We start from the raw sequence: 21,338 nt of genomic DNA, 5'->3' as shown, positions 1-21,338 counted from the left end.
AAATGATGATGATATGGTAGGCTTTTCCTATTAAAATGCCCACTCTCAGGGGAAATAATTGCCTCTTTTGTCTCCCTGCCTGCTTCTTGCAATCCTAATTCCTGGCTTTTGGTGGGCTTTTGAAAAAGAAAAGCAATGTTGGAAGCATCCTTAGATGATGAGATTTTTACATACTGAATGACAAAGTGGGATTTTTCCATTGTGTATGTCTAAGCTATTAGAGCAAGAAAAATTATGGTACATGAGGATAATTCTGGGTAACCAGGAATTAAGCCAGTTCTCCTGCTTTTTTGTGTGTGATACCAGTACATGTTCAACCTTTTTAAAGTACATATTACTGCGAGAATATCACAGCATTATTTGTTATAGTAGTTTCTTTGGACAAGTTTTTAATTTTAGGTTTATACACATATAAGTTAATGATCAGCCTACATTTATATTTTATAGAGTAGATAAGAAAGTAGAAATTGATCTTAAAGCATGATAATATTGGATCATCAAAAACTTAAGCAACGCATTATTATTAGCATTTGTTAAAAGCAAGGATGTGACTTGCTTGTGTATAATGACTAGGGAGAATCAATACTAAACAGAAGTATATGAAGTATCAAATAACTTTTTTATTAAATTAAAAATGAAATTAGTAGTATCTTTGGTGATGAAAATGTTCCCTTTCAAGAATAACATAGAGGTTAGAACATGGGCTCTGAAGTCAAACTAACCTGGGTTCAAGTCCTGTTTTTCACATGTATGAGCTGTGTGAAATCAATTTTTTAACCTCCAAAAGCCTCCATTTTCTCAATGCAAAAAAAACAACAACCAAAAAACAATAATATTGCCTATCCCATTGGGTCATCTTAAAATTTAAATGAGATGATGCAAAGCATTTAACAGAGTGCTTAATGTAGAAGCAGTGCTTTATTAAATTACTAGAGGCCCGGTGCATGAAATTTGTGCACGGGTGTGTGTGTCCCTCAGCCCAGCTTGCACCCTCTCCAATCTGGGACCCTGCAAGGGATGTCCGACTGCCCGTTTAAACGGGCAGTCAGACATCCCTCTCACAATCCAGGACTGCTGTCTCCCAACTGCTCGCCTGCCTGCCTTCCTGATTGCCCCTAACCACTTCTGCCTGCCAACCTGATCACCCCCTAACCACTCCCCTGCCAGCCTGATTGATGCCTAACTGCTTCCCTGCCAACCTGTTTGCCCCTAACTGCCCTCCCCTGCAGGCCTGGTCACCCCTAACTTCCCTCCCCTGAAGACCTGGTCCCCCCCAACTGCTATCCCCTGCAGGCCTGGGTCCCCCCCAACTGCCCTTCCCTACAGGCCCGGTTGCCCCCAACTTCCCTCCTCTGCCAGCCTGGTCACCCCTAACTGCCCTCCCCTGCAGGCTTGATCACCCCCAACTGCCCTCCCTTGTGGGCCTGGTCCCACCCAACTGCCCTCCCCTGCTGGCCATCTTGTGGTGGCCATCTTGTGTCCACATGGGGCAGCCATCTTGTGTGTTGGAGTGATGGCCAATTTGCATATCACTCTTTTATTAGATACGATAGAGGCCTGGTGCACAGGTGGGGGTCGGCTGGTTTGCCCTGAAGGGTGTCCCGGATCAGGGTGGGGGTTTTCTTGGGACGTGGGGCGGCCTGGGCGAGGGGCCTGTGGTGGTTTGCAGGCCGGCCATGCCCCCTGGCAACCCAAGCAGAGGCCCTGGTATCTGGTATTTATTTATCTTCTATAATTGAAACTTTATAGCCTTGAGTGGAGCCAAGATTCCTGCTTGCTCCGTGGCTGCAGCCATTTTTGTTGGGATTTATTTATCTTCTATAATTGAAACTTTGTAGCCTTGAGTGGAGGCCTGGGCTGGCCAGGGTGTGCGGAAAGCTTGGCCTCCTCCATCGCCAAGGGCAACCCAAGCCTCCTGTTCACTCCATGGCTGCAGCCATCTTGGTTGGGTTAATTTGCATACTCGCTCCTGATTGGCTGGTGGGCGTGGCTTGTGAGTGTAGCAGAGTGATGGTTAATTTGCATATTACTCTTTTATTAGATAGGATGTTAGGCAATGTATTGCTTTAAATAAGAATTATATTGATATGTATATATGTAACTTATTTACTTATTCATTTATTGTAATATTTTTAATTCTAACAAAATCTTTTACAAAACGGCTTTTTCTTTATCTCTAAAAATGAGAACATACACTGTCTCATTGTATTTTCAAAATATGATGTCTAATACAATTTTAATAAACCCAGTGGAGTTTGTACTACTAAAATGCCTTGACTAGCTTATGAAAATAAGAACAATAGAGTTTTAAAAAATGACATCTGGTAAAAACATGGGAAATATCCTTGCTTACCAATTAAAGGGTGTACAAAAAAACAGAATAAATAAAATCTCTTAATTTATGCATTTTGTGTTCTCATAAATCATTTTCCTGTCAAAATTATCAGACTATTATTGCTGAATATTTTAAACATCATAATGGAATTTTGGTAGCATAAATCATAAAGCTTTCAGTTAGAACATTTGCATACATACCTCAGCATTTTTCTTATATCTTGATTAAAAAATAGTCTTCAGTACAGAAATAAATCCATGCAAAATATAAATGTCAAACTGTCCTCTTAAATTTCAGTAACTCAGCAATCCATGCTGGCCCACTGTGCTTACAAGGTAGTTATGGATTGTCAAACTGTGTTTCTAAAACTCACAAGTATCAAAAATGAAGCTGTACAAGCTTTTGTTTTAATCTTGATAATGATTTTTATCTAGAGGCATCCTACCTACAGATGATACCTGCTCACTTGATTTTTCCATTTCCTGCAAAAAGAAAAATAAAATTCAGGTATAACAAATCGGGGAATAGCTTGTCTATGACATTAGAAAATAATTTGTTTCATTTAATAGAAGCCTTACTCAATATGTTTCATTTGTAGTTTGTAAGAGAGACAGCTATTTTGGATTATGCATGCAGCCCAGAATGCTGAACCTAAATGGAAAGTATTAGCATCAGGAGTAAAATCCACTGAAGGTCATATAACACTTGGAGGTGAAGCTGTGGAAATGATGAAAAAGGCTCTACCAATGTGATTTAGCTGTGGGGAAAATCACTACACCTTTTTTGATGCTTTAAAAGCTGTTACATGTGTAGTGAAAAATGAAAGCTCATTCATTGCGTCTAACTTGGAATTAAGAATAAAGAATCTATTGAGATAAACTTTGCCTTACCCAGAGTTTCTATATCCTACACCATTTTTTAAATGGCCTGGCTTCATATTTACCTTTGTGTAACTTCCTCTATCCTCTCACATCTAGGAATTTTGCATATGAATCACTTTTAAATGTGATTATTATTTGAAAGTTGACTTGTATTATAGAGGATATAAGGCAAGAAATTGTAATATGAAAAACCAGTTCCCATACCAAGGAATTGTAAAATACCTTTTATGAATCAGCTTAATCCCTTGACTTCTCAGAATGATCTTTTGATAGCTGAAGAATTAGGAAAGAAAAGAGATCTAATATTTATTATCTACTATATGCCAGGTACTAGGCCGGCTTTTTGATATATGTTCTTAATTCTTTCAACAGTCCTATGAGGTGGAGTTTTACAGATGAGAAAAATCAAGGCTCAAAGAGGTGAAGTAACTCACTGAAGTTGTCCAGCTAGTAAATGCAGAGCCTAGGGTTAACTCTGGAGTTCAGCTGACTCCAAAGCCTTTACTAGAAACCTTGGAAAGATTGTCCTAAAATAATGGAGACACAATCAGATTTTAGATGACCAACCTATATATATAAAAGCCCAGTGACTAAATGACGGAACAACCAGAATGACCGGTCGACCAGTTGCTATGACATGTACTGACCATCAGGGGCAGAAGCTTAACGCAGGAGCTGCCCCTGGTGGTCAGTGTGCTCCCATAGTGGGAGTGCTGCTCCCACAGTGGGAGCAGCTGCTAGCAGGCCCAGGGTTAGCCCGAGTCTCCACACCTATCAAATACCTGAGACAATCCAGACTCTGGCCTGACCCCACCACCAGCTGATGCAGGCCCTCTAAGGTGTGTTCTAGAATGAGCACGGGGAGCTGGCATAGGCGGATGGCAAGAGGGGACATGACTGTGGACTCCTCGGGGAGGCTGTCCTGATGGCTGAGGATCCTGGAGCACGGCTGCCCTGAACATCCCGATGGTGTCACTGACCTGGCATCACACATTAAGGACATTCACTGAGTGGCTTTGGGGTGCAAAGCTCTCCACCAGGTTCCTCCAGGACACAGAACCTACTTTTACCCAAGACATTACCCCAAAATATCAGCTCTGACTAATTTCCTCATTCAGCAGCTGCTCAGAGGATGGGTCCACAGCAGCGTAGCTGACCAGGATGAGCGACATTCCCACAGCAGGCCAATCCCCACAGGCCATCTTTCCCAATAGTGCATGAATCCATGCACCGGGCCTCTAGTTTTATATAATTATAGAAATTATTTTTCACTTAACACTGTCATGAGTGTTTTCTTGTGTCATTCTTTGATAGCATGATTTTTAATAGCAGCATAATATTCTTTTGTGTGAATTTTCCATAGTTTATTTAATCATTTCTCTATTGTTGGACAGTTAGGTTATTTCTATGTTTTAGTTACTAAAGTAATAATTCAGTGAATAGCATTTTCCGCAAACCTTTTTTGTGTATATCTGATTTTTTATTTAGAATATATTTCCCACATTGTATGAGAGTGCCCATTTAGAAATATGTACCAATAACAGGAAAAAGAAAATGGAATATTTTATTATCAAAGTATTTCTTTAATTATCAGTGAATTCAGATATTTATTGGCCATTTGTATTTCAACTCTGAATTGTCTTTTGTTTTCTACAACTATTTTTCTATTGCCTTGTCTACTTTTTCTCCTTGATAATTAAAATTATATCTTTATATCTATTATATCATCTGAAGGACATTAAATCTTTCTCCTCCCAGTTAAAAAAAATAATCACACAGAGAAAGACAAATACCATATGATTTCATTTATATGTGTAATCTTTAAAAATAAATAAATAAATGAACAAGCAAAATAGAAACAGACTCATAGGTACAGAGAACAAACTGCTGGTTGCCAGATGGGAGGGGAATTGTGGTCTGGGTGAAAAAGGTGAAGGTATTAAGAAGTACAAATTGGTAGTTACAAAGTAATCACAAAAAGTACAGCACAGGGAATATAGTCAATAATATTGTAATAACTATGTGTGCTACCAAGTGTGTACTAGATTTATCAGGGGGATCACTTAATAAAATATATAAATTTCCAACCACTACATTGTACACCTAAAGCTAATATAATATTGAATGTCAACTGTAATTGAAAAAAAATTAAAATAATAATAATTACATTGAGAAACTTTTGATTGGATTTTAAGCAGAAGAGTGTCATGAGTCTATTTACATTTTTAAAAGCTCTCTCTTGGTGCTATGTGGAGAACTGACATTAGGGAGACAAGAGCAGTTTTGGGAAGGCCTGTTGGGGATCTGCCACCAAAGTCCAGGCAAGAGATGATGGTGACTGTGGCTATGACAGTAATAGAGATGGAGAAAAGGAGAAAATGTTTGGACTTGAGCTATGTTTCAGAAGTGAAGTTATCAGGATTTGCTGATGCATGAAGAATCAAGAATAATTCCTAGATATTTGGCTTGAGTAACTGATAGATGGTGGTGCCATTTAATGATATGGAGGAACCTGGGGCAGAGGTAGGTTGTATTGTATTTGAAATGTTTATTAGACATTTACAAGGAAATGTCACACGGATAGGCAAGGTTAGAGTTCAGGTGGATGTCGATTTGGTTGTCACTGGCAGATAGATGGTTTGAATGTCATGTGACTGGGTGAATCACCAGGGAGAATGTGTAAATAAAGAAGGTTGGAAACAAAGTTTGGGTAGTAAACATTTGGAGGTTGGCTGAGAAAAAGAAACCAGCAAAGGTGACTGAGGAGCAGCCAATGAGATGGTAGAAAAACAAGGAAAATGTGATGTCAGGAAAGTGAAGGAATTAAGTGTTTTAAGAAGAAGGGAGAGTCAACCTCATGGAATTCTTTGGAAAAGTCAAATAGAGTAAGAACAGGAAAGTGATTTTTGGATTTGGAATTTTAAAGAACAGCAACTTGAGTAAAATGATGGGAGCAGAAACCTAGCAGTAGGGCTTCAGGAAACAATTAATAAGTAATAATACAAGAATAAACTGTTTCACGTACTCACAGTTGTAACCCTACTTTTGCCCACCCATGAATGAACAATGTAAGAAGAGTGGGTTTTTCTCTCTCAAGGACTACTCACATTTAACTATTCATATGTTCACAAGACATTATTAGATCACTTCTATTTCAAGTGATGCACTAAAGTTATCAGCATATGGCATAAAGACTAAATTTTTTCAGAGAAATGGAATGAGAACTAAATAGGAGAGAATGGAAATTTCCACCGCATTTGTCCGCACACTTTCAACCACAAATACAGTAAATCTATTGGACACTGTCACTCTCTCGGTTGTTGTTTTGGTTAAAGTAGAGCTATATCATTTCTGTTCCTTGCCCTTTGTCACTGTGATCATCAACCTCTTTTTAGGGCCCGTGAGATCTACACCTTAGCTTTTGGTCAGGAAATAAGAAAGCCTTTTTCTCCCCCACATTTCCAGGCCTCCCTACTCATTCCAAAACTGAATTACTAAGGCAAAGGGACTCATGACCTCTTAGATGTTTAAGGATCAATTCCATGCTTACCAACTGATGGGGATTGTCTGGATTTCTGCCTGTCAATTCCCAGCTGTAATAATTAGTACAGTAACTTCCTAAATTCCATGCAGCCATCTCTGGCTGGGGTCATATTTGAAATGTGAAGGCTGTATTGGGATTGTGGGGTGGGGTAAATTAAAGGAGGATCCCTTTGTTTTCTAAATATTTGGTAAAATTGAGTGGGCTATGTATACATATAAATGTATATAATTTTAACTTAAGGTGGGGGAAGCATTTTGGAGACATTCAAGCAGATTAACAAATAGTATTTGTATACACGTAACTAAAACAGTAATTTATCAGGTAGATGGCAAATGAGGGGGATGAAATGCCAACCTGTATCTACAGTTGGGTTGTGTTGATGATGAAGTGCTGTTTATTCAGGGCCAGCCCAGCTTGTCAGCAACATAAGAGCCACCGCAGCACATGACTCCCTGCGTAGCTAGAAGACAATAATAAATTATCTCCTATGCAAACAGCACTGGCATAAAAGTAAGAACAAACAGCCTCTGCCTCCCGGATTCCTGAAGATTCTAACTCATTCCATTGTTTGATTCGGTTTTAAACATGAAACTCCTGGCATTATGCTAAAGACAGTAAGATGGAAACTGGTTTGGACAATTTTATTAGGGTAGGTAGGACAAGGTTGTTGATGATCTCTGTTTTGGGGTTACTATAAAACTTAAGTATTTTGTTTCTTTAACATGCTTGAATGAGTCCCAGAAATCTTTGTTTCATCAATATTTCATCTGATCCTGTGGAATTTGGGGCCACCCAGAGGAAAAGTGGGAGGGTGTTACTCAAGGGTGTTTGAGCCTAAGAATCACTGTGGTACATATGAAATATAGATTCTTGAGCTAATCCTCAACCTGCTAAATGAGAAGATGCCAAGCAGCCCAGAACAACACACTCCAGGGCGATTTTTATGATGAGGATAGTGTGAAGAGCAAGGGCCTGAGGGTGTGAGTCAGTAAGCCCTCAGACAACATTGAGATAACCCAAAGGACTGCTTCATAGGAAAACATACCAATTAACAAATACCACCCTAGAGCAGTGTTTTCAGATTTCCATGTGCGTCACATCACCCGGGATTTGTGGAAAGGGCAGATTCTGCTTCACTAGAACTGGGGCGTGGTCTGAGACTCTGCCCTGGACTTGCCAGGGGTGGGCAAACTTTTTGACTCGAGGGCCACAATGGGTTCTTAAACTGGACCAGTGGGCTGGAACAAAAGCATGGATGGAGTGTTTGTGTGAACTAATATAAATTCAAAGTAAAGGAGCGGAGGGGAGAGCAAGAGAACCGGATAGAACAGCCGGATCCGGCCCGCGGGCCGTAGTTTGCCCACGGCTGAGCAAGACCCTAGAGCTGTCATTTTAACACAGAACAATCCCAATAGATTGGAGCTCAGCCAACATCTTGGAACAGCAAATGTTCCACTTGTATGGCTTTGAATAATGCTGATTCTACTGAATCCTAATCTTGCCCTCAGATACCAGTAAAATCTGCTCTCTCTTATTTGAGTGACCCAGTGCGAGTGTCATGATCATTTTATTATATGTCAGACTCTCTTAGAAATGTTGTGTCTTCTTTCAGGAGTTTATAAATGCGTTTTATGTATATAATTTAAAAATATTTTGAAAGGTCCTGGCCACTGTTGCTCTGTTGTTAGGGCGCTGGCCCATACACCAAAGGGTCACGGGTTTGATTCCCGGTCAAGGGCATGTACCTGTGTTGCAGGTTCAATCCCTGCCCCTGGTTGGGTGTGTGTGTGAGGCAACCAATTGATGTGTCTTTCTCACATCGATGTTTCTCTCTCTCCTTTCCTTTCTTCCTCCTTACCCCCCTCTCTCCTTCCCTCCCTTCCACTCTCTAAAAATATACATATATATTTTAAAAGAACATTGTAGAGCTTCTTGTGCTAAAGCCTTCAGTCACTGGAGATAAAATATATGTAGCTGCTGTCCATTCTTGTTTTCCTTTGGAACCATTTCTGGCAGAAAGTTCAGTATTGAGGCTCTTGATGAGTAGCACCAAGGATTATTTGAAATAATTTTATCTATTGAATGCACATGTATAATCTGAGGTCTGTTTTTTTTTTAAGTTTATTCCAAATATCTACTTTTATTGTGAGTGAATTAATTTTTTAAGTATCGGTTTAAAAATTGTTAATATGACACTTGGACAATAAATAAAAAGCATCAAAGCTGACAGTAGGCATTTTGGAACACATGCTTCCAAAGCTAGTGTATTTGAACATCATAAATTGCATTAGCAAGTCAGTACAGTAGACCCTTGGAATTCATCAGCAATATATTCTGAGGCCTTTGTGAATTTCCATGTGCAATTCCTTGTAACCAAAAAGTGAATGAAAGTAGCCTCATGAGATGCCTAATAAGAGTGGCTGCTGCAGGAGTAAAAATACAAAAGCCCCTTGAGGTGTGGAAGCTGGTGATGGGCTGAGCCCACAAATCTCCAAGTGTCCCTTGTACCCTCGTAGGGGCTCAGAGACCTTGAGAGTGAACTCAGTAGAATTAGAGTACATGTGATGTGGATATTTTAAATAGTCTAGTACAGCCGTGGGCAAACTACGGCCCGCGGGCCGGATCCGGCCTGTTCGGCTGTTCTATCCGGCCCGCAGAGCCGAAAGAGCGGAGGGTTCTCTTGCTCTCCCCTCCGCTCCTTTACTTTGAATTTATATTAGTTCACACAAACACTCTATCCATGCTTTTGTTCCAGCCCTTCGGCCCAGTTTAAGAACCCATTGTGGCCCTCGAGTCAAAAAGTTTGCCCACCCCTGGTCTAGTAAATAGTCTAAAGCCACAAACATCATATCCACACGTTTCAAAGAGCTACAACATACAAACATTAATCTGGGCATGAACAAATCCGCACCTATATGCACTATGCTGTTGAGCTGGTTATCTGAGGAGGGGGTATGTGGTACTTCCACTTCGTGTGGTATACATTTCTGTATTGCTTTAATACTTTACCAGGGGCATGCATAATTCTGATGGCTTTTGTCATCAGAAAAAAATTAATAGAATTTTTTATCTATCTTGAGTGCATTATCATGGTGATTTTCATTAAGTGGCACAATATACTGTCAGTTGATTGATTATATATGACTAGAGGCCCAGTGCATGAAAATTCAGGCACTGGAGGGGGGGGTCCCTCAGCCCAACCTGCCCCCTCTCACAGTCTGGGAGCCCTCAGGGGCGGGAGGCGACCTGGCGATCAGGGGAAGACGATGCCCCCATCACACTTCTGCTGCTGCCACTGCCAGCAGTGCAAGCCTCGGCCAGCCCTGGTTACCTGAGCCTCAGGCAGCCCTGGGCGGCTGGGCAGCCACCATCTGAGGCTTGCCTGCGCCTCGGACTGGCCCTAGGCAGCTGGGAGGCTGAGGGGACTGGAGGACTCTGGAGGCAGGCGCGCGGAGCGGTGGGCCCGGCCTTGCCGCACACCTGCCACCCCAGCGAGGCTGAGGGGACTGGGTGCCGCCATCTTGTGGCTGTGGGTGCAGCCATCTTTGAGGGTGTGACGGTCAATTAGCATATTCCCTCCTTATTGGCTGTGGGCACCATCTTTGCAATGGTGTGAGGGTCAATTAGCATATTCCCTCTTTATTAGATAGGATGATTATATATATGCCACATATATGCTGTGATGGTGGATTATGTAGCACAGGTTGATTTTGTATATGTGTCTCTCCATTCAATAGACATTTCTTGAGCCACTAGTATATGCCAAGCACTGGTCTTCACTGTGTTTCTTTAAGAAAAAGAGACACCCATGCCAGCAAAGTGGTTCTCATTGTAGTTAGTAAAACTTGAAAAGGCCAGCACACTTTCCGAGGAGGTAAGCCATAGGTCTGGGTACTCCATGGTAGCAGTTGACTTTTCTGCAGTTATTCATTTCTCCTTATTACCACATAGAACAAGCAGATCTGACATCACAGCCTTTACACAAATCTTCTAGACATCTACTGAATACACGTATATAATAAGAGGTCCGATTTAAAAAAAAAAGGGGGGGGTTAAAAAGCATTCAGTAAACTCAGCTAGGTTCATCCTTATGAATTCTGCTTGAAGTTAATAATAATCATTAGAAAACATTGTAGAAAAGAACAAAAACTTCCTACTTGCTGTTTTTCTAGTAATAAGTTGCAATAATAGCAGACATTCCTATGTCCTAGGATCAATAAGATAAAATGTCAGTATTTGAAATGGAAGTCAGTATTTGAATAAATATTTTAGGGGAAAAACAGAGATCTTATAAGATATCTGTTTCTTATCTAAACTATTCTTAATAATAATGGCAAAGGCTCCTTCCTTTCTTGGTTTTAGGAAAACAAACAAGCAAGGTACGTCTTAAGCCATCGCATGAAACTTTCCAAACTTCCTCGAAGTGTTTATTTCACTTGCATCTAATAATATATCTCTGTCACAATATATCATAGGACTGGACAAATTTGTGGCAAACCGCCCAAAGCTGAGCAGTTTGACATTATCAAATTGCCTGTTGTTGTTTCAGAACTGTGTGTTTCCCGGCAATATCACCAGTGATTTGAAAGCATTTGCAGACAAGTTCGGTTTTGATGTCCTCATTCTCTTGGCCAGCTATCTGTCAGAGGAGCAGCAGCCAAGACGACAGATTGCTGTGTACTCCGAGAACCTAGAGCTGTGCAGTCAGGTAAGGATCTCCTCCAACCCTGGTATGTTTCACTGCATCCTGACCGGCTTGCTCTCAGAACAGGTGGTGGAGGATGGGAATGGATTGGTGGCATGAGGAAAAGGGCCCAGGAGAAAAAGTCCTAGAGTTTAGTTTTAAGAATTGTTGTGGGTATTTTGTACATTGGGCTTTTAAAAGAACCCCATAACCATTCTCTTCTGGAATGAATCCTTAGAGGGGGATAGATCATAGCTTTCTTATCCAAATGAGGGTCAGTCTCCCTTTGGGAGCTGTTTTCTTAGTCCCCGCCTGAATGCCTGTTTGGTGCCCAGTATTGAGTAACTGTGGATCTGATGCTTTAATCAAAGTTAGCCTCCAGGCACTAGAATTCTGACTGGGTAATCAGTTGGACTCTCTCGGTTGAGAGCTGAATTTTATAACGCAAGCCCGTGGAAAGTATATAAAACGTAGACAAAATTAATCAAAATACCAAATAAGGTATATTTAATATGAGAGCATACATGATTCATTATAATATAGATACCATGGCCTAGAATGAGTTCATCAACCAGTCTTTCCTTACTAATGGATTAGACACCTCATCTATCCACAGGTGGCAAGGGGCAACGTCTCGACTTTTCTGCATCCTTTCGGTTCCCTAAGAGACCCATCTGGTCTTTCTTGATTCTAAGGCTGCTCTGTGCTTTCTCGTGTCCAAATATGAAAGAGGCCCCTGTCCCTGCTACAGATGCATTTAGTACCCTCTTTCTGACCCATACTGTGCATTGTGTCATCAGCCTGAGGCCTCAGTGCTTTTCTCTGCCTTCGGTTTCAGAGCTGAATTTTATCTTCCCGTGGACAGGAGTTAGGTCTCCTCAGCCTTCAGTATGGTGGTTTTTCACATGACATTTAGTAGCAAATCAATTTTTTAAAGGTTAATTTTAAAAAGACCAATGTAGAAGAGCCGATGAAACCCTTGCCGCCTCCACCCCACCTCTCCTTTCCTCACCCAGCCTCCCCACCAGAGACAGCTCTTTGGGACCTGGACCAATACAGGGTCAGAACTACTCACTCCTAAGGAATCCCTCTTTGTTCCTGTGGTCACTGTTAGTCAAAGGTCAGCGTCTGCAGCTCGACTGTCTGAGTTCAAAATGTGGCTCCTTCACTTGTTAGCTGCATGTGGTTGGTCCAGGTATTTCATCTTCCTGGGTCTCTGTTTACTCGTTGTCAAAACGGGGATGAAGAGTTCCTACCTTGTAGAATTGTCGTGAAGATTAAAGGAGATAATGCACATAAAACCTTTAGAACTGGGCTCGGCATATGAAAACATTCAATAAATGTTCATGATTAACCACTATTATTATCTATACAAGCTCTGTAGTTACTTATGATTACTGTTCTTGCTTCTGCTGCTGATGATGTTGTTACCTTCACTAATCCTGTGGGACCATTTCAAAAGCCCCATGTGAAAATATCCCCAACACTTCCTAAAAACCAGGGAGCCTTCCCACTAGTCCTTGTCAGCAACCAGCATTATTTCTGTGTGTTACTTTTCAAATTTGAAAAAAGTTTGCCCTTTTTTTCACACTTCCACTTCGGTTGGAAGATGGTGTTATATTACACTGAGGAAAGGATTTAAATGGTTTTAGATCTCTTTTCCTACAACTCTCAGAAGCTGGCAAAAGTGAGCCCCTGTGTTTTAAGTTCAATGAAAAGCCAATTTGATAGGATTAGAGAAAGAGTTGGTGGTCTATTTGGTGGAACTTTCCATGCATCATACAATTTTGTTATTTGAATTCTTCTTTAAAGACAGATGAACACAGATTAATTTTATGTTAAGAAAAATTAAGAAAGAGGAACTGCAAAGAGCAAAGAGTACCTTCGTGCTCATGTAAACCCCTGTGTTTCCCTGACAGATTTGCTGTGAGCTGGAAGAGTGTCAGAATCTTTGCCTAGAGCTGGAGCCCTTTGAATGTGGCTGTGATGAGATCCTGGTGTACCAGCAGGAGAACCCTGCAGTGACTTGTGACCAGGTGGTTCTCCTTGTCAAGGAAGTCATCAATAGGAGGTGTCCAGAGATGATCTCCAACAGCCGGACATCTTCCACCGAAGCCGTGGCAGGCAGCGCCCCCCTCTCCCAGGGGTCGTCTGGGATTATGGAGCTGTATGGCTCTGACATAGAGCCACAGCCCAACTCTGTGAATTTCATAGAAAACCCTCCAGATCTCCACGATTCTAACCAGGCCCAGGTGGATGTCAACACAGACCTCGTTAGCCCAGACAGCGGGCTGGCCACCATTAGGAGCAGCCGTTCATCCAAGGAGAGCTCGGTTTTTCTCAGCGATGACAGTCCAGTGGGAGAAGGTGCTGGGCCTCACCATAGCCTCCTCCCAGGGTTTGACTCCTACAGTCCCATCCCTGAAGGGGCAGTGGTGGAGGAGCACACCCTGTCCAGAGAACATGGGGAACACTTTGACCTCTTCAACTTTGACCCAACACCCATGGTTTCTGGACAGTCCCAACCATCTTCCCATTCTGCTGACTACTCCCCATCAGATGACTTCTTCCCCAACAGCGATTCATCAGAAGGACAACTCCCCTTGGGGCCTAAAGAGCTCAGTGGGATGGGGATGAACATGTCTAATTATTCATCCAGCTCGCTTTTGTCAGAGGCTGGCAAAGATAACCTTGTGGAATTTGATGAGGAGTTTGTCCAGCGACAAGAAAGCCCCGGGGATAACTCTCAAAGAAATTTGAGCCTGACAGATTTTGTGGGAGAGGAATCTCTTTCTCCTGGAAAGGGAGTCCCACCAACACCTATGAATAGCTTTGTAGAAAGCTCCCCATCCACTGAAGACCCAGCTCTACCCTGTTCAGAAGACATGGCCCCAAAAACAGTCAACGCAGGTCACACAGGGCCACCTCAGCCTCGTGCGCGGTGCAGCAGCTGGTGGGGTGGTTTGGAAATTGACTCTAAAACTATTGCAGATGCGTGGAGCTCCAGTGAACAGGAGTCCGTCTTCCAGAGCCCTGAGTCCTGGAAAGATCATAAGCCAAGCCCAGTGGATAGGAGAGCCTCTGATTCTATATTTCAACCAAAGAGTCTTGAATGCTCAAAGCCAGGTCCCTGGGAGTCAGAATTTGGTCAGCCTGGGCTGGGCAACAAGAACATTCAAGACCAACATAAGGAAAGCTTGCAATTTCAGAACCTGCCCACTGAGAAGTCGCATTTGCCAGACGCTTCTCCTCAGGGAAGAAACCATCTGGTAGAAGACTTTGCTGCTCTGTGGCGCTCAGATCGCTCCCCCACAGCAATGCCTGAGCCGTGGGGCAACCCCATGGATGGCGGTGAACCAGCTGCCGCAGTGTCATTCCCAGCCTGGGGTGCATTTGGTAAAGAAAATGACACCGAGGCTTTAAAAAATACCTGGAATCTGCCCCCAATGAGTGGGGAGACACCTTCTGTGAGAGACCCGAATGAGTGGGTCATGGCAAAAAGTGGATATTCTTTTCCTGCAGAAGACCTGGCAGACAGGTCGCCCAGTGAGGCAAGTAATGAAGCAGCTCCAGAAATCTGGGGCCAAAAGAACAATGACTCCAGGGCTGACATCCTCATACCTGGAAACCCCAGGTCTGATCCAGATCACGCATGGAATAGTTCTAAGCCCACAAAGGAAGATCAGGATGGTGGCATGGATCCAAAAATGAGGGGAAAAGTCTATGAAAAGGTAGATTCATGGAACCTTTTTGAGGAGAGTATCAGGAAGAGAGGGTCAGACATCCTAGCTCCTTGGGAAGATTCCTTCCTGTCATATGAATGTTCCGATTACAGTGCCTCCAACATAGGGGGAGATTCGGTGCCTTCCCCCTTAGATACCAACTATTCCACCTCCGATTCCTATACATCACCAACATTTGCTGGAGATGAAAAAGAAACCGAAAATAAGCCACTTGCTAATGAGGGAGGTTTTGAGTCAAAAGATGCTAACTCTACCACGGAAGAGGCTGAAATCCCTCCTCAGTCACCACTGCAGCCGCCTAGACATCGAATTAGCTCAGGTCCTGGGAACCTAGAAATGTGGGCTCCACCTCATGCAGATACTAGTTCTGAAAGAAATGCCACTCACAACCCAGATGAAGATGTACTCAAGACAGAGCCTGCAGATGACAAGGACATCTCCGTGGAGGAGGACGTTGGGGAGAGCAGCCAGTCCAGTTACGACGACCCCAGCATGATGCAGCTGTACAACGAAACCAACCGGCAGCTCACGCTCCTGCACAGCAGCACCAACTCAAGGCAGGCGGCCCCCGACAACCTCGACTTGTGGAACAGAGTGATTCTGGAGGACACTCAGTCCACTGCCACCATCTCGGATAATGATTTGGACTGGGATGACTGCAGTGCAGGTGTGGTGATCCCTGGTGAAGGTCAAGCACAAGGACACACAGCTGAAGGTACCGAACCCGAAACCCGATTTTCAGTGAGACAGCTAGAACCGTGGGGCATGGAGTATCAGGAAGCAACCCAAGCAGACTGGGGACTCCCTGCTTCTTATGAGCACAGCAAGGACACCGCTCCCAATGAACATCATGTGCTGAATGAAAAGAGCGGACAGCTCATCGCAAATAGTATTTGGGATTCTGTCATGAGAGATAACGACATGTCATCATTAATGCTACCAGGCCCGCCGTATGTTACAGATTCAGAACAAAGCAGAGTGCCTCCCGAAACTCCCAGCTCAGAAAAAATTAAGGATAGTACCATTCCAGATGTGATAGAAGCCTCTGGAGCCAGTGAGTCAGGAGCACTTGGTCCAGACCAGGAAAACACGTGCAGAGGAAACCTGCCAGGTGATACAGCGGCGTCCCTGGCAACCAGGCTGGAGAACCCAGGGCATGTTGTATGCTCAGATCCATGGGAAGGTCCTCGCTATGGACAAAGTGAGGATGAAACAGAAACCCACAGAGCTGTTGATAGGGAGCACCTGAGCGAGGAGGAAGTGATGGATGAAGCCTCGGGAACTTCTGGAAAAGGGCAAGATGACCAGGAATGCTCTCCCCTAGTTGTATCTGAACATGAAGAAATCTGCGATGAGTCAAGCAAAATCAGCTCTCATTCAGTCACTTCAAGTCCTCAAACTGAGGAACCCCAGGAGGTTTTAGAGCATGAGAAGGGATCTTACAATTCAGACCCCTGTGATGTGCAAACTGAGGTGTCCACAAACCACCTACAGGCAAAAGAGACCTGTGAAAAGCACCTCGTGAATCACAGAAATTCAGGTGAAACTACTGACATTTCAGATAAGCTGACTTTAACAAAAAATGTATCTTTACCTGAAATGGATCTTGAGATAACTGAAGAATGTAACATTCTGGAGCCAGAGAGAGTGAACCAAGAGCCACCTCCTGCGTGTCCCCAAAGCCTTGATGTTTGGCATGGCCCTACAGACAGTGATGTGCAAGTCAGTTGCACAAGTTCTAAGATAACTAAGAATCTTGAAGGTAAGAGTGCTGAAAACAGCCCTCCAGGAGCCAGTTCTGCAGGAAATTATGACAGAGAGAGTGTTTCTAGTGAGTATTCACATTCCAGTGCATCAAGTCCTGACCTCAATGATTCTTCGGCTGCACAGCTTTCTTGGGATCATGGACCCAATACTGGACGTCAGAAGGAGACTCAAGATGACCGGAGTAAACAGAATCACCAAGAATCTGGACTCATTACTACTGATGGTCAAGTAGAAGTAATTACCGAAATGAAGGACCCGGAGAAAAACAGAATGGACAAGTTTGAAAGGAGCTTAGGTCAAAAGGTTCCTACATATTTAGAGATATGGAATGACTCAATAGATGGTGATTCCTTTTCCTCTTTATCTAGCCCTGAAACAGGCAAATATTCTGAATATTCAGGGGCATATCAGGAAAGAAATCTAGTGGTTAGCCATCAGGAGAAAAATGAACATGATATTCCTGACGCTGTGCAGCCGGAGGATGCCAAGTTCATGTCAACAAGCTCAGGTTCCGATGATGATAGCATAGGCAATGAGGAGTCAGTGGAGGAAGAGAGCCATTTGGTCACTTGCCAGTTTGCTCAGAGCGAACCCAGAGCTTGGGACTCATTAAATGAATCTAAGTTCTTGGACATGGAAGATCCCAAGTCTGAGGAATTATCTGCCTATGTAGGCAGTTCAGGACCAGCAGAGAATGAGAACACATCAGACCCATTCTGTGACAATCCACAAAGCAGCCATGATCACTCTAATTTCTCACCAGTAAAGGAGACTGAAACACAGATGACAGCAGTAGATAAGGAGACGAGATCCCCAGAAACAGGGACAGGAAATATCATATGGCAAATATCTCCCAAAACTGAACCAAAGAATGAAAACAATTCTAAACTGGAAATGCTTGACTTCCCAGCTGAGAGCACTGAGTGGTGGAATGCATCTCTTCAGGAAGGGCAACCAATTGAGAGTGCATTTGAGGGGGAACTGTCTAACTCGGGTGGTATGTTAGAGATGAATTCTTCAGTATACCAACACATGGGTCCCTGGGGCATTCCCATTCAGGGTGATATGGAATCCATGGACACACATTGTACTAATCCTTTCAGTGATGAACATCAGTCACCCTTTCTGGATAGTAATGCGGAGAACTCCCATGAGCAACTTTGGAACATTCAACCACGGCAGCCAGATCCAGAAGCTGATCAGCTTAGCCAGCTTGTAATATTGGACCAAATTAAAGAAAAGGATCCCAGAGAGAAAACTTTCATGTCTTCTGCTGGTGACAAACTCACTTCTGAAACACCTAGCCAAGAGCAGTGTCATGATACAGTGCTGTCTGTCTGGGATCAGCCAGACCCAGCATTTACTCACATAGATGAAAATAGATGTGTTACATCTAATGTCTCAACTATTGCGTGTCAAGAAACAAATTGGTGGGAGGAAGAAAAATCGTACCCCAGTGAACTGACAAATTCATGCATTGCCTCCGAAGATTCCCCTGCTGTCAGTTCATCTACCCAGTTGATAAAGAAGTCAGGGGCTGAATGGGATGGCTCTACCCCTAGTGAGGGCCCCCAAAGCACGTTTGTTCCAGATATCTTACATGGCAACTTTCAAGAGGGTGGGCAGTTGGCCTCAGCTTCGCCTGACTTGTGGGTAGATGCTAAGCAGCCCTTCAGTTTGAAAGCAGATGGTGAGAATCCTGATATACTGACTCACTGTGACCAGGACAGCAATTCTCAGGCTTCCAGCAGCCCTGATATTTGCCATGATCATGAAGCCAAGCAAGAGACTGGGCAGCACATCAGTGCTAGGATGGGACCTGAAGGGGAAGCCAATGAGTTATGTCTCATCGGGCCAAAGCTGGATGAAGAACCCAATCACGAGCCTGGGCAGGAATTTGTTCCATACAGTTCAGAACCGTGTTCTGAAAACAAAATTCCACTGCCTCCCACGAGCGATCAAGTAAACACAAATGGCTCATCTCCGCCTGCTGCCTCTCACAGTGGTTCTCCCGAACCTTCTGAAATAAATGATGAGAACAACACAGGTTTACAAGCATTGGAAGAAGGAGCCAACCCCGAGATGGCACCAGTTTGGGAACCCATAGACAGAACAATCCCAATGATTAAGAAGGTGGAAACCGCTATTTTTGTAACTCACCAAGAGCCAACCATGGATGGCAACAGCTCTTGGATCTCAGAGGACTTTTCTCCTGAAAGTCAGACAGGGAAAGCAGCCTTGTTGGACCTCGAGCAGCCATTGACTGCTGAGGACCCTGCCTCAGTTCCCGACGCTCTGCTAGTCTCGGACACTTGTCTGGATGTAAGCGAAGCTGCCTTTGAACACAGTTTCAGTGATGCCTCAGGTCTCAACACGTCCACGGGAACCATAGATGACATGAGTAAACTGACATTATCAGAAGGCAATCCTGATACGCCAGTGGATGGGGATGCTGGGAAGCAAGACATCTGTTCATCTGAAGCCTCGTGGGGTGATTTTGAATATGATGTCATGGGCCAAAATATTGATGAAGATTTAATGAAAGAGCCTGAACACTTTCTCTATGGTGGTGACCACCCCATGGAAGAAGATGCTCTGAAGCAATCACTGGCACCTTACACGCCTCCCTTTGATTTGTCCTACCTCGCAGAACCTGCTCTTGGTGTCAAAACGGCAGAGGAAGCTGGGACTCCAGAGGATAAGTCTATGGGGAGTGAAGCAGGAGAGATAATGCTTTCCACTCTTTCTGGTCAAAGAAGCAAGGAAAACCACACTGAGACCCAAATCAGCCAACCTGGACACCAGCTGGTTGTACTGCATATTCATGAAGACCCTGAGTCAGTTTCTTTGCCTGTCAGAGGTGATTCTAACATGGAATTGTCTCCATCAAACATTGACTGGGAAGTAGAAACCGATAATTCAGATTCACCAGCAGGTGGAGACATAGGACCATCAAACGGTAAGAAACATCCTGCTGCTTTCATTCAATTAACCCTTTTGCAAAACATACTCTTCCTACCAGTGTGGGTAAATGGGAACTAACTACATTTGCAAGGCATGCCTACCTAGCCAAGTCCTATATTACAGCAGTAATATCTCCTGCTTGTATAATACCTATATTTGAGAGTACATGAGAAGATTAAACATATTTTTTTGGTATAAAATATCTTTATTATAGTTTACATTCAATATTACTTTGTATTAGTTTCAGGTGTACAGAATAGTGGTTAGACAATCCTATACTTTACAAAGTATTCCTCTGATATTTTAAGTACCCTCTTGGCACCAGACATAGTTATTACAATATTATTGACTATATTTCCTATGCTGTACTTTACATCCCTGTGACTATTCTGTAACTACCAATCTACTTCTTAATCCCTTCACCCTTTGCACCCAGCCTCTCCACTACCTCACCTCTGGCTGCCATCTGTTAAACAGATATTTCTCAAATTATCTCTCCATAGATAGATCATTTGCAAAGATCACAGATCACATAATGTGTTAATTAAGCCTTGTTTCTCCCCTTCTCACCTCATCTTCCACATTTAGGTGCCAGCAAGGGAATATTCGAGTTTGAAGAAGAAGCAGTAATTTCTACCCAAGAGCCTGAGCCGATAAAACCAGAATTCAGAGAAGAAAGGAACACGGAGAAGAATGAAGACCATCAGGCACAACACCTGGACTACATACTTGTAAACCATGAAGAAAATTCACCCCCAGAGCCAGAGGCCTTCGGAGCAAGAGAAAGCACATCGGAATTGGAAGAGTTTCACATAGGTTCCAAACAAACGGGGCTGCCAGGAACTCAAGTAGCAAACTTCCCAGACACTTGTCAGTCTGACTCCTTAAGTGAAAGACAAGATCATTCCACAGAGAGAATGTCTTCTGAAGATGATAAGAGATCATCTCTTGAAAGCCCTGGGCAAGAACAGAGTTGGATGGTCTTGGGCCATAGTGAGGTTGGCAATCCATTGTCAGAAGCTACGGACGAAGGGTCTGACAAGGCTGTGGAGCCAGCATCTGATCACAACTTGGGCATGAGTCCCCAAATGCAGGCTCTAGGAGAAACAAAGCCTCTGGAATCTGTAGCAATAGAGGAGGCCTCTGGTCTGTGCAGCCAATCTCAGAAGAGCAAGAGCGGAGGCAGGGCTGGCCCAGATACAGTTATGTTGCAGACTGTCGCCCATGACAATGAATGGGAAATGCTTTCACCACAGCCTTCACAGAAAAACATAATCCCTGAGACAGAAATGGAGGAGGAGACAGAGTTTCTTGAGCCCAGAACAAGGAAACCAAGACCAAACGGGTAAGCAAAAAACTAAATTTACTTTCTTTCTGAAAATGATTTTATTAGAAACCAGGGAAACGGTGAGGGATGATG

General features: G+C 43.3%; 1 protein-coding gene across 15 annotated transcripts in view; it reads left to right on the top strand.

Moving 5' to 3' along the window:
* Window positions 1-21,338, top strand: part of PRUNE2 (prune homolog 2 with BCH domain) — a 216,543-nt gene that overhangs the window by 124,067 nt on the left and 71,138 nt on the right. For all 15 annotated transcript variants that reach the window (XM_080667408.1, XM_080667412.1, XM_080667417.1 and 12 more), the window contains 3 exons: window positions 11,310-11,468; window positions 13,364-19,913; window positions 20,507-21,263. In XM_080667408.1, the coding sequence (XP_080523534.1) occupies window positions 11,310-11,468; window positions 13,364-19,913; window positions 20,507-21,263 (7,466 nt within the window). The remainder of the gene's footprint in view (window positions 1-11,309; window positions 11,469-13,363; window positions 19,914-20,506; window positions 21,264-21,338) is intronic.

Source organism: Plecotus auritus, assembly GCF_963455305.1.
Source record: "Plecotus auritus genome assembly, chromosome: 5".
In the NCBI taxonomy this organism is placed as follows: Eukaryota; Metazoa; Chordata; class Mammalia; order Chiroptera; family Vespertilionidae; genus Plecotus; species Plecotus auritus.
This window is presented reverse-complemented; position numbering and strand designations above follow the sequence as displayed.